At 45.0% G+C, this 17,621-nt stretch overlaps 2 protein-coding genes across 5 annotated transcripts in view; one reads left to right on the forward strand and one right to left on the reverse strand.

Annotated features, from left to right (window-relative positions):
* Slc17a2 (solute carrier family 17 member 2) overlaps positions 1-16,404 on the forward strand; it is a 17,217-nt gene extending 813 nt beyond the window's left edge. The window contains exons 2-12 of one of the 3 annotated variants that reach the window (XM_029562990.1): positions 4,702-4,811; positions 6,463-6,668; positions 8,305-8,538; positions 8,624-8,711; positions 11,023-11,109; positions 12,657-12,775; positions 12,882-13,043; positions 13,501-13,633; positions 13,720-13,867; positions 14,572-14,662; positions 15,839-16,404. In XM_029562990.1, coding sequence (XP_029418850.1) covers positions 4,784-4,811; positions 6,463-6,668; positions 8,305-8,538; positions 8,624-8,711; positions 11,023-11,109; positions 12,657-12,775; positions 12,882-13,043; positions 13,501-13,633; positions 13,720-13,867; positions 14,572-14,662; positions 15,839-15,973 — 1,431 coding nt within the window. In that variant the 5' untranslated portion in view covers positions 4,702-4,783 and the 3' untranslated portion in view covers positions 15,974-16,404. Of the gene's footprint in view, positions 1-4,701; positions 4,812-6,462; positions 6,669-8,304; positions 8,539-8,623; positions 8,712-11,022; positions 11,110-12,656; positions 12,776-12,881; positions 13,044-13,500; positions 13,634-13,719; positions 13,868-14,571; positions 14,697-15,838 lie in introns of all 3 variants that reach the window. The other 2 variants (XM_029562992.1, XM_029562991.1) reach the window with 2 other exon arrangements.
* The window catches only part of LOC103733126 (histone H2B type 1-A), a 352,787-nt gene that overhangs the window by 200,200 nt on the left and 134,966 nt on the right, over positions 1-17,621 (reverse strand). The gene's annotated exons all lie outside the window — the stretch shown is intronic.

Raw genomic sequence — 17,621 nt, forward strand, 5'->3', positions numbered from 1 at the left:
CCCCTCCACCACCCCCCGACCTTCCCTGGCAAGGCTCTTTGACTTCTAGAACTCCACACTCCTCGTCCTCAGGACTCTTTTCCTTTCTGCAGTGATTTAATTTTAAATGCATTGACCATGTGACCTATGGCAACACTGGAGTAGCTATTGTATCAAAACTGCCAGACCCCCAGAGAAGTAGAGGCTGATGAAGGGCCTGCGGTGCTCCTAATACTGAAGGAATTGCTTCTTCCCATGATCTCTGAGGTTTGTGGCAAGATAAGACCCTGCTCCATCTGAGCTGTGGATTCAAGGCCAGAAAAACTCACTTTTAAAAATTTAAAACCAAGTTAACAAGCTAACCAAGTTAACAATCAAAAATATTTTTATCAAAATATTTGTATTTGCTGTAAGCCTGGACTTATTCATGGGTCTGAGAAGGTCTGAGTGTCCACATGGTGACAGTTGGTTATTGATGCCTTAACACCAGCGGTGTTGACGCTGTGTACAGCCTTGCAATGGCTCCCCCAAGCTCATGGTTTTGTTTTCTCTTCAAACAGTCCTGTGAATCATTGTTTCCCTTTTCTCTCTGAAGCAATTGAGGTTTTTCGGGCTTATGAAACTTGCTGTGGTTGATAGAGCGGGAATTCAGTCTCTGAACCCCAGGATTCTACTCTTTGAACCTGTGATATTTGTTCTGAGTAAATCAGGAGACTGGTCTAACAAAACTATGCAAGATACGCAGATTGTTAGGGGAAATTATAATATAATATAATTAATATAATATAATATAATATAATATATTAGAAAGACCATCACAGGGGCTGCAGAGATGACTCAGTGGTTAAAAGCACCAGCTGCTCTTATAGAGGACCTGGGTTCAATTCCCAGCATCCACATAGTGGCTAACAGCCATCCATAACTCCAGTTCCAGGGGATCCAACACCCTCTTCTGACTCTGTGGACATTGCAGGACACGGGTGCATTTACACCCATGCACCCAATACACTCATACACATAAAGTAAAAATAATAAGCAAAATATTTATTTTTAAAAAGAAAGGCCATCACAACAAAATACTGAGTTCTGCACTAAGAGGAACAAGGGAAAATTCCTTATGTAAAACCCGGAATGCGGTAACTCCCAGCTTCCCCTCAAATGCAACCTATAATGTGTCATAAAAGATTTCAGATATAAATTTTTCCTTTAACTTAATTCGTGTCCACATCTCTATGTCCCTTGTAGCTTTGACACTAGGGTTCACTGTTGTTTTAGATATGTCACTGCTGAATGGGAAGGTCTCTGCAAAATTACATGGTCTCAATTGTTTACAGTCAGATTCAAAATGATCTGAGTGTCTTTGTCAGCCACACCAGCGTTAGGGCCTTCATGAGCCCAGGTAAGTGTTTTGTAAACAGTTTTCATTATTATGACACAGAAAAACTCCAATTGGAATGGCTGAGAGGACATTCTAATTTCTATATTTGTCAGATGCAAAAAAATAAAAATAAAAAGTTAACAAGTGGAAGTCATTAGGACGAAGTCTATGTGATATTTAAAACCAGTAAAAGCTGTGTGTTGCTTTTCATTCCTTTCCCATTAGATTGGAACAGAGTGGGGAAAAAGCTGAACAGGTTTATGATGCAATTCCATTAAGAGTAAAATCAAGAAAAAGTATGGGGTTTTAAAACTTAATATTCAACATTCAACTTTAATTGGTTTTAACATCAAACTTCCTTCTGTAATGAATGAGTAAAGCTTGATTTAAAATGTTATAAACTCTAAGAATACTTCACAAAGAAGTCACTTTTCTTTCTTACATTATGTTTAAAATATTATGAAAGTAAAGGGGCTGGCATTCTAAAGCAGGCAGTCTGGTGCTAGCTCTGTGAACTGTCGGGACAAAGCACTTCTCCAGCCCCCTGCAAAACAGTTTTCTCATCAATGAAATGGACACCTGGAGCAGGACCTGTGAGGTCTTTTGCCTCTAGAGCTCAGAGTTACTGGACCTCAGTGTAGAGTAGTGGACTAAATTCTGCTGTCATCCAGCTGTTGGTAAGACTTGGAAGTCATTCAAGTCAGAGCAGCCAGCCAGCATGTGCCCTGGTGCCTGTCTGTCCTTACTTAGCAGTTGAGCCTCCACTTGGGGCCTTTGTAGTCAAATAAGAAAATTTCAATTAATTCCAGCACTCAGGAAGCTGAGTTCAAGGTCAACCTGAGCTACATCATGAGCCTCTGCCTCAAAAAAGAGAAAGCAATAACATTTCAAAACTTAAATATCTAATGTCTATTTCTTATATGAATTTGGCTCCTTCTAGGTATAACTAGCCACTAAACTTTTTTTTAGGCAGGGTTGGGGCTGGGGAGGTAGCTCACAAGCATAAGGACCTGGGTTCAAGCTGCAGCACGCACACAATAAACAAAAACTGGGCATGATTACAATCCTAGAACTAGGGTAGCAGAGACAGGAGGATCCCTGGGGCATCCCGGACAGCCAGCCTAACCCAGTCAGTGAACCCCAGATCCTAGTGAGACTCCTTATCTCAAAACAAGGAGGACAGCCCCTACAGAACGACACCTGAAGTTGTCCGCTGGCATCCACATGCACCTGCACACTCATGGACTCAGCCTACACATGCATGAACACATGTGCACTCTGCACACACACAGCAGGGGAAACATGAGAAATAAGAAAGAAATTCTCTGAGTCGGCCCCTTGGAAAAGCCATGGCCCGCACTGTGTGGATCTCTGTGAAACTGTGTTTCTCTGTGTCTGGGCTGCACAGCGTATCCTGTTTGGACCCTGGGAGTCCAAGTGTCTCCCAGGTGTAATATCTCAACAGCTTTGAAAGCATTGTTTAAACCGACTCTCCAGACCCTTACAATCAGGTGAATGTATGTCCAGTGTTCTGCTGTCATCACAAACACTACAGTGGAGAGTTTTGGATAAAAATTTTCATCTACACCCCTCCTTGTGTTCCTCTATCCTAAGATCATAGGTTTTGAACATCTTTAAGAGTGTGGATACATCTCTTTTAAATTTGGGTTTAGAAAGTAAAAAATTCTGAATTGTAAAATATAAATATAATACAGGTGGTTTTTAAACTCATAAAAGATTCAATCTAGGAATGGGTATAAAGCTTACAAGATTTTTAGAATGGGGACTTTTTTCCCCTAAAAGAAGTAAATGTACATGTACCCCAAAGAGATGCACAGAGCAGATTAAACATGCTCCTATTTGGGGCCATGAAATTTATTTTCTTCTCAAAATAACTGGATTCATTCATAATTATAACAGAAAGCTCCCATTCAGTATAATTTTTTTTTGAAACAGGGTCTACCTGTAGCCCCAGCTGTCCTGGAACTCACTATGTAGACCAGGCTGGCCTTGAACTCATAGAGATCCACCTGCCTCTGCCTCCCGAGTGCTGGGATTAAAGGCATGCGCCACCACGCCTGGCCTCCATTCAGTATAATTTTATAGTTGTTTTGAAGATCTAGTCAGCTCAATAAACTATACAGATAATGTGTGGCCAAGAATGTTTAAATCTACGAACACAGTGTGTGGGTCCCGTTCCTGTAATAAAACACCCTGACGGAAGCAATTTAAAGGATAAAGGGCTTACCTGAGCCCACAGCTTCAGTTCTTCCTGGTGGGGAGGCCAGGGAATCAGGAGCTTGAGGTAGCTGATTACGTCATATCTGACCACAGAAGGAGGGATCTGTGGAGGTGAGTTTGGTGGTACTCAGGTCTGTTCTCCACCTTTATACAGTCCAGGGTCCTGTGTTGGGGAATGGTGCATTCCAGCAGGTGGGTCTCCCCATCCCAGTGTATGTCATCAAGAGGATTACAATACCTATCCCCCAGATGCTTCTGCATTCTGTCAAGTTGACAGTTGACACTAACCATCTGTGCTAGTTTTCTGTTCCTGTGTTGAAACATTGACCCAAATCAATCTGGGAAGGAATGATTTTATTTTGCCTTACAACTCCAAGGTCAGACTCCATTTCTGAGAGAAGTCAGAGTATGAACTCAAGGCAAGAGCCTGAAGCAGAGACCATGGAGGAACACTGCTCGTAGGCTTGCGTCCTCTTGCTGGCTCAGTTGTCCTTCTTATACAGCCAGACTCACCAGCCTAGAGATGGCACCACCCACAGTGGACTGGGCCCTCCTACATCAATTAGCAATCAAGAAAATACCACACAGACATGTCCACAAGCCAATCTGATGGAGGAAATACTTTAGGGGCGATCCCACCTCCCCATCACAGCACATGAAGATTAGGCGGATCTTCAAAAAAGATACCACAGAACAGTGGTTATCCAGAGCAACAGAAACATGGGTCCGGGTGGAAGTAAAGATGCTCTAGAATCTTCTTCAGCTCTTGGTTAACTGTCCTGTCTCTGGACTACCATACTTTACACTATTTCCCAGTGTTGTGTGGGTCCCTGGGTTTGATAAAGCCTTTGCAACTTTTACCTTCGGTTTGACAGCTCCACTCAGAAAACAAGCTTTATTGTTATTAAACAGATGCAGAAATGGATGGTTAGAGAGTTTAAACAATTCTCACTAAGGATTTACAATGAGATTTCCTCATAAACATGCAGTCAGAGTAAGCAAGGACTAGAATGTAGAACTCAGAAAAAAACACAAAACGAAAACGCTCACTGATCCAGAGGAGCGCTGACAGGCGGAATCTGTCTGTTCTGTTCTCCCCATAGGTCAAAGCCTGTCGTGGGGACACAGATTCAGGGCAGAGGGGCACTCCACCGCAAAGTGTGTTCCACTCCCCGGAGAAGCAAGATGGATGAGAAACCTACGACCAGCAAAGGTAGAGCCACGGTCCTGCGTCTACACGGTGGCGAAGACACAATGTTGGCCCAGTGTCCCCCTGAGCATCTGTCCTCTTCCTGTGGATGCTCTTAGTTTGATGACAGATGCAGCTTCAAGTTGTCAACTGACACTTTTTCCTTAGGGAACACTACAGATTCATCCCTCAGAAATTAACCCAAATGATCAACAAATCCTGGTATCTGAGGGATGTGATGAGGTTTGAGCAAGTGATTTTTAAGCAATGCACAGACCTCTGATGTAACGCAAATGACTGGCCACGTCCTGAGTGGCTGAGCTTGAAATAACTCCTTTGACATAAGTCATTCGCAGTAACCAGTTCTACCCCGGAGGGCACCTGGGGATGAGAGTGATCGCTTCCTTACAGTCCTATGTTTCTCCCCAGATTTTGTGTCCCTTCAGTCACAGGGCTCCAAATACCTGGGAGGAAAACCCTAATTCATTGGTCACATGGAAACTCTTCTAATATTGGCCCATTGTTTTACTTTATTGGGAATGTAATACACACACACACCCACACACACACACACACACACACACACACACACACACACACACTGAAAATGTGTTGAATACATAAATACATGTTTGTATATACTACAAGTCTATTGAATGCTTCTCTGTGTCCTTTTACCTACAAACTTAATAAAAATATGTGCACGTACGTGTCTGAGAAGCACACGCGAAGATTCATGAAGACAGGAGTTGGGGGAGTACTTGTAGTATTTGGAAGTACCCACGTTCAGCTGGGCATGGTATGAACACCTGCAATCCTAGATGCTCAAGAGGCTGAGTTAGGAGGAGCACACTGAGCCCAGGAGTTCCACACCAGCTTGATCCTGTCTCAAAGAAAAGAATCCCTGGAGGAATGGGGAAAGGTTACATATTGGAAATGGGGTGGAATGGGATCTCTCAGTTCACAGACGTCTCAGGCATGGTGGCGATGTAGTTCAAAGGCAGTAGGTATGAAGTCTCAAGCCCAGTGGGAAGGGAGGTGCACAGTGAGCCAGACCACTTCCCTGAGACCCTGAGACTTGGCGTCTGTGGTTGGCTCTGCCATCATCTTCCCCATTCATCGTATAGCAACGCGGCGTGAGTGCCTTGCATTAAGGATTTCCCTCTGCTTACCACCTGTCCCCACACCTCCGAGACAGGGCCCCAAACCGATTGTGCTCTTTGTGTCAAAGCCAACCGAGGAACAAGACTATGGACTTCCGTAGGAGTCATCATTTTGGTGAAAAGGGACAAGAGGTTAGCTGGGTCTGGTGGTAGAAGTCCATAATTCCAGCTTCTCGGGAGGCTGAGGTCGGAGGGTTTCAAGTTCGAGACTTTCCTGGGCTGCAAAGTGAATTCAAGGCCAACCCTGGTAAATTAGAGAAATCTGTCTGAAAATAAAAAGTATTAAAATGGTGGTGGTGGGGTGTCCGGGGGATGTAACTCAGTGCCGGAGTGCCTGCTTCAAAAGTGTGTACAAAGCCCTAGATTCAATTTTTAGTGTGAGAAGGATGCGAGCAGGTGGTCAGGGTCCCACGTGGTCTCATCTGAAGTTCTTTCGGATTTAGCCGTGGGAGACCGGACAGGAGCGGTCTAGGCCGGGTGTTTACCGCAAACGTCTGTCTGTCTGGATGCAGGTTTCTGCTCACTGCGCTATGGGCTGGCTCTCATCATGCACTTCTCGAACTTCACCATGATAACGCAGCGCGTGAGTCTGAGCATCGCCATCATCGCCATGGTGAACAGCACGCAGCAGCACGGCCCAGCTAACGCCTCCACCGAGGGGCCTCTGCCAGACCCCCTCAGCAACCGGAGCAGAGCCTTGAGGGACTTTAACACAAGGGTAAGTGTGGTGGACCGCGGGCTCTGGGCCCACAGGGAGGGGCGCCGGCGACGACCACCGAACGCGGAAGGGAGGGCTGGCTCTCGACTCTGCAGAGCATAGAATTCCGCATTTTCAGCTGTCAGCTACAAAGGGTTGAAATTATTTCTGAGATACTGCTTGCCTCCGTGGCAGTAGCAATCTTGGCTAGAATTATTGCTATTATTATTAAGCTGGGAGAATCGTAAGGAAAACGTGAACAACGTAAACATAGGGCAGTAAAGAACCTGAGTGTCTTTAGTGAAAGCTCTCCTACACAGGGAGCCCTTGTGGCGCACCCAGTTCTGCAGTTCTTTTCTTTTTTCCGCTACTTCATAGCCCTGAAGAAACACAAAAGACTCACACCTGTAGCGGTGCCAATGAATTCTGTCCTGTGGGAAAGCAGTGGTCCCTCTCCTCCGCTCGGCATTTCCCTCACGAGGTTGAACAAGGCAGTTTGGTCATCTGTTTAAAATCCATCCAGCGTGGTCACGCATGATTCTTTTAATTCTCCTTTGAATCTTACTGATTCCCTCGTTGATCGATGGTTAAATGCCATCTTTGTCGTGTGTTCACTGCATATTTGTGTGAGAATCATGACTAGACCCTGGTTTTACGCTAGCAATCACTACACACTTTTGACTCATGATTACATGACATGGGCCCCAGCTCACCTACTAGTCACACTCCTTGCTCAGGAAGTCTGGGAACCTTCAAGCTGACTGACGTGTGTCTCACACGCTGTGCTTTTCCTACTCAGCACACACCAGTCTACCGATGGCTGAGGAAAGCCTTTGCTCAGAGGCAGCCACGGCCCTTCCGCGTTTCTGAGCAGTTGGTATTCCAGGTGCTGCAAGTCTATTTTGTTGTTTCATCCAGTGAGAATGAATTTTTGCTATCCTCATACAAAACACGGGCATCCTTCAAAGGATGGGACAGCTGCTTCCTTTCTGGGACCGTCCCGAGGTCTTTCCTTCCTCAAAGTCCCTATTTCATTTATGTCCACCCTCACGCGTTAATTCGAGCGTGAATCACATGCCCTGAATTATTATGTCATTTTAACTACAGTAGGTGTTCATTTTATATCCTTTGGTTATCTAATTTATAACATAGTTCAAGTTTCCGGGGGACTATCAGAGTTATATATTGAGTTTTATCAGAAGAAAAATGTGATCTATTTATTTGTATGTGTCTTAAGAACTTGGCTTTGCCAGGTGGACCAAATAGCACCTAAACTTGATTCTTTTTTTCAGTCAAGAGTTGATTTTGACAAGAATTGAGCAAAGTTGTGATCACCGCGTTCTTTAAATGGGAGTCCGCAGTACTCAGCTTTCACGGAATAGTTAAAAGGAGCGCTTTGACAGACTTGATGGCTCATTCCTGCCTCTTAGCCTCCTATGTAACCATCTATGCCCCTTTTCTTTATTTCCTGTATTTTCTCTCCGTTTAAGAGAAGCGAAAGAGAGGTGTATCTAAAGTAGAATGTTTAGGTAAAATTTAAAAGTCGTCTAAACTGATGTTTTAAGAGTGGAGTCTCCTGGATTCCAAACAGCTCTGAGTATTTCAAATCAAGACTTCTTCGCACGGAGGACGTCCCTCTCTTCTTTGTCTTTTCCAGGCTGCAGTCTATCAGTGGAGCCCAGAGACCCAGGGCATCATCTTTAGCTCCATCAGCTATGGAATAATCCTGACTCTAATACCGAGTGGCTATCTGGCGGGGGTCATGGGAGCAAAGCAGATTCTTGGTGCCGGCCTGCTGACCTCATCTCTCCTCACCCTCTTTACTCCACTGGCCGCTGACTTTGGTGTGATTTTGGTCATTGTCATCCGCACAGTCCAGGGAATGGCCCAGGTATCCAAGTCTTTTCTCAGTCTGAGTGGGGTACAGATTCCCAAATTCTGCAAAACAACAAAGAGCTTTATGACTTTCGTTGCAGGGAATGGCATGGACAGGTCAGTTTACAATTTGGGCAAAGTGGGCCCCTCCACTTGAACGGAGCAAGCTCACCAGCATTGCGGGTTCAGGTAAGGGTGCCTGTGCGGCTCGTGGATTCGTAGTTTGCTCTGTCCTCCAAAACCTTCTACGAATCAAGTTGTTTCAGGAAGTGAGAAAAAAGATCTACCAAAAAATTCAGCAATGTAAGACAGTTATAAAGCAAAGAGGAAACAGACATCTGTGCTGAAGACCCAGGCGCAGATGCAGGGAGGCCACTCTGAACTCGGTTGGCCAAAACTTTACTCTGTAGGAAAAAGTTCAGAGCTTTTAGAACTGAATCTGGACATGGTTGCTTATGACTGTCATCCCAACACAGGGGAGGTTGAGAGCAGGAAGACTGTACGTACATTACAGTGTGAGATCTTGTCTCAAAAAATTTGCGTAAATGCAAAAAACTCGTGGACTTTACCAATACCAGTTCATAAACATATAAATAAGAACTCAGATTCCTATCCTGAGCTAATTAACCCTCACAGCTCTCTGACGTAGGCACCGTTGCACTCTCATTTTCAAGAGAAGGGAATTAGTGTTTGTAGACATTAAGTAAATGGCCCAAACTGAAATTTGAGCCCAGGCAGTTCTTTCTCAGAGCACATCCCAGATCACGGTACAAGCCGGAGCCTGCTCAGCATCATCATCACCAGTGGAACATCCTAGCAAGCTGTGCTGGTGGAAAAACAAACTAAGGTGTTTAGATCTGTTCACACTGGTATCAAGGAGCCATTGGAGAACCAGGGGAAGTAACATTACTGTTTATTAGTAGCAGTTACTTCACTAGGATGTTATCAAGGGAGACTTCTGAGCAGCTTGTAGGAACAGCCCGGAGCCCTGAGAGCACATTAGGAGGAGAACAGAGCTGGGCTCTACCAAGCACCTCGCTCCTGGGTGCAGCCCACAATCCCTCCCTGAAGTCCATCCTGCATGGCAACCCTCCTGCTTGGCTCTGCCCACCACCCCTGTCGCAGCCTGCTCTCTCTCTTCTCTCAGTCAGTCTTTCTTCTCTAGATTGGTCTTCTTCTGTCAAAGCTAATTTACCTTCTGTACTGATGGGGCAATTCTGCTCATTGCTTGAGAATCTTCCGAGTGTCCTTTTATGACTACATAATAGACCGACTTCCTGATCACATGGATAGAAAGTCATTCTGACATGGTATCTCAACCTGCCATCCACGCAACTGCTGCCGATGAAGCCCTGGTGCCCTGAGTTGTCTACTGCTGTCCACACGCTTTCTCCTTACTTCCTGTGGCTCCCTGCCCACAACTTCCCAGCCTTAAAAAGCTCTGCGCCTCTGAGCTGTTTTCTCTCTGATTTGCTCATATGAGCAATTCTTCAGTCTTTGAATTGCTGTAATTTACCTTTATCTTTGTATATTCCCATTGCACATTATGATTTTTAGCATATATACACTCTACATATTTTTTTAAAAGTTAGAGACTGGGACCTATAACTGGGTCATAATACCAACTTAGTTAACAAAACACAGTATTTAAAATATGAAAATTAACAGAGAGTTTGGGATGGGATGAAATGGGATGGGATGGGATGGGATGGGATGGGATGGGATGGGATGGGATGGGACAGAGAGAAAAACAGAAAATGTTGAGATGCTTTGCACATGATGTGGGTGACTATTGGCTCATGAAACGTTTTTTGAGGAGTATATGTTGTGGTACATACAAGGGTTTATGCACATTTAGTGTGCTTATTGCCATGTAAAATATATTTCTTACTGTGACTCTCTGTAAAATATTTGGTTGTTATTGTTGAGTTTTATTTGTTTATTTGAAACTGGACTTTACCAGGTAGCTGTGGCTGGTCTGGCATTTGCAATGTAGCCCAGGGTGGCCTCAGCTCATACCAGTATTCCTTCCTCAGAGTCCCACGTGCTGGGATTATTGGCACCAGGCCTGGCCAGTGCAGTTGTTAGTATAGACGCCAAGGTCTACATTGGATCACATTTGTGATAGAGAATTTTGCTCCCATTTTCCTCACCAGCTGGTCTAAGCACTCCTTGAAGGTAGGAACTGTCTCTCTAAGTTGTGTGTCTTGTCTCATCTGCACCCAGCCTCATACTCACAGTGGTGAGCTGTGCTTACAGGTTTCTGTGACAAACTGAGGCTAGAGTTGGTCTCGTGGCTGTTAAGGGGCTACTGGAAAGTTTGGGGGCAAGTCACCATTATTGATTAATGCTCATGATTTCACATGATGTTGGGAGGATCCAGGAATAAACCCTCTCAGTATCCTGCAACTCCAAGGCCCTCACCTCACTGTTGGGACAGGAGTGCTAACAGTCTAGCCTGTACTATTTCCTTAAGTGATTTTCTCTATCTTCTCTTCAGGGGCAGCATTTGGGTCCTTCATCATCCTCTGTGTGGGGGGATTAATTTCACAGGCACTGGGCTGGCCTTTTATCTTCTACATCTTTGGTGAGTCACCGTCTCTTAAATGCTAACAGCTTCGTTTCTCAGATATGTTTTTTAACACATCACTCACACTCTCCCTGGTGTCCTTGTTAAATGGAAAACAATGAAGAATTCTGGGGATTGGTACTTTCTTAATGTCATCCACACATCTGAGCCTCACACCTTCCCCACAAGGACTCCACCTGCTCAGGGCAGAGGTGATGCCGGCCTCTGAGAAGCCAGAGCGCAGCCTTTCCCACGTCCCTCATGAACCTCCCTAGCTTCTCTACCATCACGTCTGAGGTCCGTGGTCTTCTGGCTCTGGGCAGTTCAGATGTAGGAGTTGGCCGAGTGTCCAGTATGTCTTCACATTTTGTTATAAGTACTATTTTACCCAACATGCCTTTAACCTGTTCTCCACCTAGTGAAACACACAGAGCCTAGTTCAGACTTCCTCCAGTGGGCCTTCCGTGACTTCTCCCACCAGATCCAGCAATTCTCTTTTTTATGATTCTTACTGATAGTCCTGTCCAGCTTATGTTGTATATAATAATTTATTTCTCCCTTTCCTCTCGCTAAATTATGAAATGCTTGAATCAAAGAATATTATATTGTTCTTCTGACCACTGTGATCATATGTGTCTGAATTTTAGCTTTGAAGAAAAGAATGGATGAATGTGGTAGTACGGGGGAACTAAAAAAACAGTCCCCCAAAATCTTTTTTTGTTGTTGTTGTTGTTTTTTTTTTTTTTTTTTTGGTCTTTTTGAGACAGGATCTCCCTGTAGCCCCAGCTGGCCTGGATTCACTATGAAGACCAGGTTGGCCTCAAACTCACAGAGATCCACCTGCCTCTGCTTCCTGAGTGCTGGGATTAAAGGCATGTGCCACCACGCCTGGCTAAAATCTTTTAATGTAGAATATTTTTGAAATGACAAAATCCCAGTAAGGAGATGAGTTTTGGCAGATTGTCCTTTTGATATAGTCAAATGGCACTAAAGACAGTTCTGTGTGGATGGCTTCCTCAGTAATGACACGAATCCAAGCCATTTTGTTTCACGTATGTAAAGCAGGAATGGTCAAGAGATGTACCTGGTAGGACTCCATGAGGTTCTGTAGTCTGGAAACAAGGACCGCTCTCCTGCAAACTCACTAGGTATTTATCTTTGGTGCAATGACTAACTTCCTGATAAATATTTCTAGTATACATAACTTCAGTCCTGACCATGTGGACCTTCCAAAACAAGGCACTGATATGTGCACTAAAAAAAAAAAAAAAAAATCACTGATAGCTGGTAAACACCAGAGCCTGAAGACACAGCTGTACTACAATTTGTTCATGCTTAGATCATCTCAGAGCATGCCACTGACGAAAAGCAGCTCTCCATCTGGGAGGCGGCATCTGAAAAGCTTCAGTGGGAGAAAGTTTTGTAGGATGAAAAGGAAGAAATGGGGGAGTTGTAGGTCGTCCTGAATTGATACGTGTGGTGGAGAGGCTGTGGTAGTTCAGAGGAAGCCCCCTTCTTCCGGTGCACAGATCTACCTGAGCGCTAACTCCATCCCTACCTCCCAGGCAGTATTGGCTGTGTGTGCTGCGTCCTGTGGTTCACAGTGATCTATGATGATCCCATGCATCACCCGTGTATAAGTACCAGAGAAAAGAACCACATCGTCTCGTCACTGGCCCAGCAGGTACAGCGCCCCTCCCCTTCTACCCATGGGCCACACAGAGGTCTGCAGGGCAGGGTTCCACGGAGACCTGCTTGAGTGTCCGTGCTGACTACATATTTCCTTGCAGCCCAGTTCTCCCAGAAGATCTGTCCCTATAAAGGCTATGGTCAGGTGCCTGCCACTTTGGGCCATTTTCATGGGGTTTTTCAGCCATTTCTGGCTGTGCACCATTATCATAACATACCTACCGACGTACATCAGTACCGTGCTCCATGTTAACATCAGAGATGTGAGTATTTTTCCCAAACTCCTATGTCTGTGGTTATAGTCCTGTGTTGCCTGCTATGTTCCAGTATTGCATATAACCCTTTGACTTTGGCCATGACGGCGAGAGAGGCATGGCCACGATTCCCATTTCCCAGGTGTGGGCATGGGACACACAGAGGTGAGATAACTTACCTCGGCTTTTGCAGCTGCGAGGTGGTGGTGCTGTTACGGGCCAGGGCCTTATTCACCATGCTCTTTGGTCACGCTAGCTGATTCTAAAGTTGCTCTCAGGTTTTCTCAGACATAAACACTGCTTTTTCTCAGGTGTCGGTTCTCTTACCTGAGAGAGGGTTTCCTCCAGTGTGTCAAAGGGGCTTGCTTTCCCGGGATGTTGGGGGTTAACCTAAAGGTTGGCTTGGTATGGTAAACATGGGTGCCCCATGCTGCCCTGTGATGCTCTGTCCATCTCCTTCCTTCAGAGCGGGGTTCTGTCCTCCCTGCCCTTTGTCGCTGCCTCAAGCTGTACGATTTTGGGAGGTCAGGTGGCCGATTTCCTTCTGTCAAGGAATCTTCTCAGCTTGCTCGCAGTACGAAAAGTCTTTTCATTCCTAGGTAAGGCTAGGGGTATGGGTTCCGGTAGCCGATTCTGTCCCAGCACGTGGTTTGAGAACCTTCTTGACCGTGCTCTCATTCCCCAGGGCTCTTCCTCCCATCACTCTGTGCAGTGGCCCTGCCCTTTGTGACTTCCAGCTACATAACCACCATCATCTTATTGATACTCATTCCTGGGACCAGCAACTTTTGTGATTCAGGGTTCATTATCAACACCCTAGACATTGCCCCCAGGTAAGAGCTTTGCTTGTTTTTTCCCTTCATCAGACCACTTGGGAGGTGGTGAACCGTCCCCAGCACACAAAGCATTTCTGTTATTGACATGAACTAAGTCATGGCAGAGTGACATTAACTAGAAATGTTGGTTCATGGTCATGGCCTTATCTTTCTAGTTCCTGGCTAGATAAAAGTTTTTTCAAGTTCCTGGTTAGAGATTAGACTGTGTGTTTTGGGAAAAGGCTCACAGGCATCTGATTTAGAAGTTTCCATGGTGTTTATCACAACATCACCACAGAAAGCTATACTTACCATGATCCAACCCTACACTAAACCATTTTCCTGAATTAATGGATGTCAGTATCACAAATATGTTAGGTAAATCCCCTAATACAAGGAAGAGTTATGCCTATAGTCACACAAGCGCAGAGACAGGATATGAACCCACACAGTTTGGCTTCAGAGTCGACATCCTGTCTGTTGTGTAAACTGCCTCCTACGCTGGGCAGTGGGGTGGAAATCTTTGTTCCTACAGAGACCAATTCTCTGATTAGTCTAACTACTACCTCGATTTCAAAGGTGGCCTATAGAATCTCCTTGGATGTCTTTAAATGAAGCACTGCTCTAGGCCAAGTGGCTTTGCCATTAGAAATGACCTTTCTAAGAGCTGATCCGCTATGATGTCATAGACGGTTTTCTCTATGAAATTTTCTTCTCTGTAGATACGCAAGTTTCCTCATGGGGATCTCAAGGGGATTCGGGCTTACTGCAGGAATCATCTCTTCCACAACCACCGGATTCCTAATCAGTCAGGTTGGGCATGTTCTTGAACATCTGCAAGTGGCAGGTATTGTTTTAGGCATTGAAAATGTACCCTGTGCTCTCGAAGATGGATTTAAACATATGCTGTTCATGCAAACCTCTCCATCAGACTCTGGGAGGTCGTCAGGATTCTCAGGGAAGGAAAATTAAAGCTGAGTTTCTCAAAATGGATAGGTGTTCACTTTGGAGAAATGAGCTGCTTGGGTGTGAAGACAGTTTTTCTGTGATTTCCCAGAGGGGAAACACATGAGCTCTGTGTTATGGTCAGAGTGAACAAGACACAGCAAGCATTAGTAAGTGGTGAAGCAGAGACCAAGGAAGAGGAGGGTCAGCAAGGCTCTGTTCCAGTAATTCTATTTTATTTTTACATCACAGTAGGGAAAACTAAGTGTCCCAAGGCCGCTTTAAGGACCTTAACTAGCAGGTGAGAGGGGGAAGGTTGTAAGATTTAAAAGGAGCTTGGGCTGTGAGGCTTGCTGGGTGTCTATAGATGTAGGCTAGTGAGGAGGAAGGACAGCACAGGCTGACCCATGCTGCCCGGGCTGTAAGTGTGCTTGGTGTCTGCAGGTGTAGGCTTGTGAGCAGGAAGGGAGGGAATGGAAGACCCGAGAGAGCCAACTTGAGATGCAAAGACTGTTGTTTTGGTTGTTTTTAATATACCTCCAGTGACCTAGATCCCAGGCTGACTCTTGAGTACATTTCTAAGAATTTTCTGTGACTAACTGTAATGCCAAAAATGAACTGTGATTGGCCTAATGAGGACAGTCTCCCAGGCAGGTCAAGAGCAGCTTGTATTGCATGAGATGTCCGGAAGAGGGCTTTGCAGTGATTGGTGTCAACAGACAAAGCGCTAAACGAAACAAGGCCACAAACACGAGACCCTAATGATGCCATTTTACGCATGATTACGACACTATATCTCCATGAGTGTTCAGATGTGGATTCCTGGAAAAATGGTGTGGTTTCATTTGTTCTTGGAGTCAGACTCCAGCGTGCACCTTAGTCATTTTGCTTGCAACAGCTCCGTGAGGCCCCTGGGCTGCACCTGTTGTACTTAGTCCGTCCGGTCTTCGCCATTAGCACTGCACTATGCAATGTGGAGCGCTTGGGAAATGGGTGGAGAAGGACTTTGTGAGATTAACAAGGATTGTGTATGTCTGTGTTCAGGATTCTGAGTCTGGATGGAGGAATGTGTTTTTCCTGTCTGCCGTGGTCAACATGTTCGGTCTGGTCTTTTACCTCACATTCGGACAAGCAGAAATTCAGGACTGGGCCAAAGAAAGGACTCTCACCCGCCTCTGAGGATGCAGAGTTGTAACCTGAAGTGAAGTGCCAACCCTTCACTCTAATTTTTTTACTCATGAGCATTTTTCATGCGCAGGACTGACACCGCTGTTCTCCACTCTGGCTGGATGCTAGATCTTCCTAGGGAGCTTCAAAAATATATGCCCAGGCCGCACTTGAGAGTGAATTAGTGTCAGGTAGAGCCTGGATGGCACTAAATTTTGGGCTTCCAGAAGTTTTTTTCTGACATGCAACCGTGGATACGCTGTGAACAGAGTCTCCCAGACAGGTCAAGTGTAGCTTGTATTATATGAGACAACCGTGACAGGGCTTGCAGCAACACATTTCAAGTTTTCTGGTAATTGGTAAAAGAATTGAAGTTAATGCTGGTTGCCTTTGAATTGTCCTCTTTGGAAGGCACTAGGTGAATAAAATCTATCTGAAAACAACCTGATAAATACCTTCCTGGGGACTGTTATAAACACAGAGAAGGCCTGCGAATTGTATCCACAAGCTATGAAACTCAATCCAGGACAGAACTGTAAGCATATAATCCACAGAATTAACTTTATTATTTTTTATGCACCATGAAACACAAGTGTTTATTTGTAAGGTTAGATTCTATTAAAATCCATATGCTAGGATTAAATTGACCACGTTTAAAGTATTTAGATTGAAATTATTTCTACAGGCAGAACAGTATTTAGGAATCCTAGCTTAATTCTAGGAGATCAATGACCAGAATATGACCGGGAAAAGATTTAGTGAATGAGCTTCAGTGGGAGTCAGGGAGAGAAATGACAAGATCTGACCATTTGTACCGTGAGAAGCTGCCAGAGAGGCAGGGTGGACACTTCCTCAAGAAACCAGAGTATAGACACATGGTAAAAGTTGGAGGGAGGAAACAAACACCCGTTAGTGGCATGGAAATTGATACGAGGGAGGGAACTATTAAAGGTAAAATGAGCTGGAAGAAGATGACATCATACAAAAAGCTCATCCGGAGGGCAGAAAACAAGCCACTTTCCTTCCTGTTTTCCCAAGCAGTCATCCTCTGCCAAGGTCGTAAGTGATCTTGCTTCCTGACGTAAAACAGGTCTCAGTTATCTCCACATAGATGGCTTATCCTGTTTCTGCCTCCATTTTTCTAGCGATGTAATATTTTTTAAAAGCCATATTCAGAATTTCAAAATCACCACAAGGACTAGAAGCTTAGATTAATTTGTCAGGGGAAGAGAATCTCCTGGTGAGGAGGTGTTAGGACTGGGTGTTTGAAGGACCACGGAGTGGGGTCAGGTCCCGTGAGTGGCACTGACATGACAGCACATTGGTTTCAACTTCCAGGTATTTATAATATGCAGGGAAAGTGATTCTGTAGAAAACTACTAGAAGGGAGAGAGAGACAGTCAGTATAGTGGGTGGGCAAATTATGTATGAGAGAGAGGGAGGGACATGGGGGAGGACTGGGTGTTTGAAGGACCACGGAGTGGGGTCAGGTCCCGTGAGTGGCACTGACATGACAGCACATTGGTTTCAACTTCCAGGTATTTATAATATGCAGGGAAAGTGATTCTGTAGAAAACTACTAGAAGGGAGAGAGAGACAGTCAGTATAGTGGGTGGGCAAATTATGTATGAGAGAGAGGGAGGGACATGGGGGAGGGGGG

The sequence above is a fragment of the Nannospalax galili genome, unplaced genomic scaffold (genome assembly GCF_000622305.1).
Source record: "Nannospalax galili isolate Female #2095 unplaced genomic scaffold, S.galili_v1.0 scaffold456, whole genome shotgun sequence".
In the NCBI taxonomy this organism is placed as follows: domain Eukaryota; kingdom Metazoa; phylum Chordata; class Mammalia; order Rodentia; family Spalacidae; genus Nannospalax; species Nannospalax galili.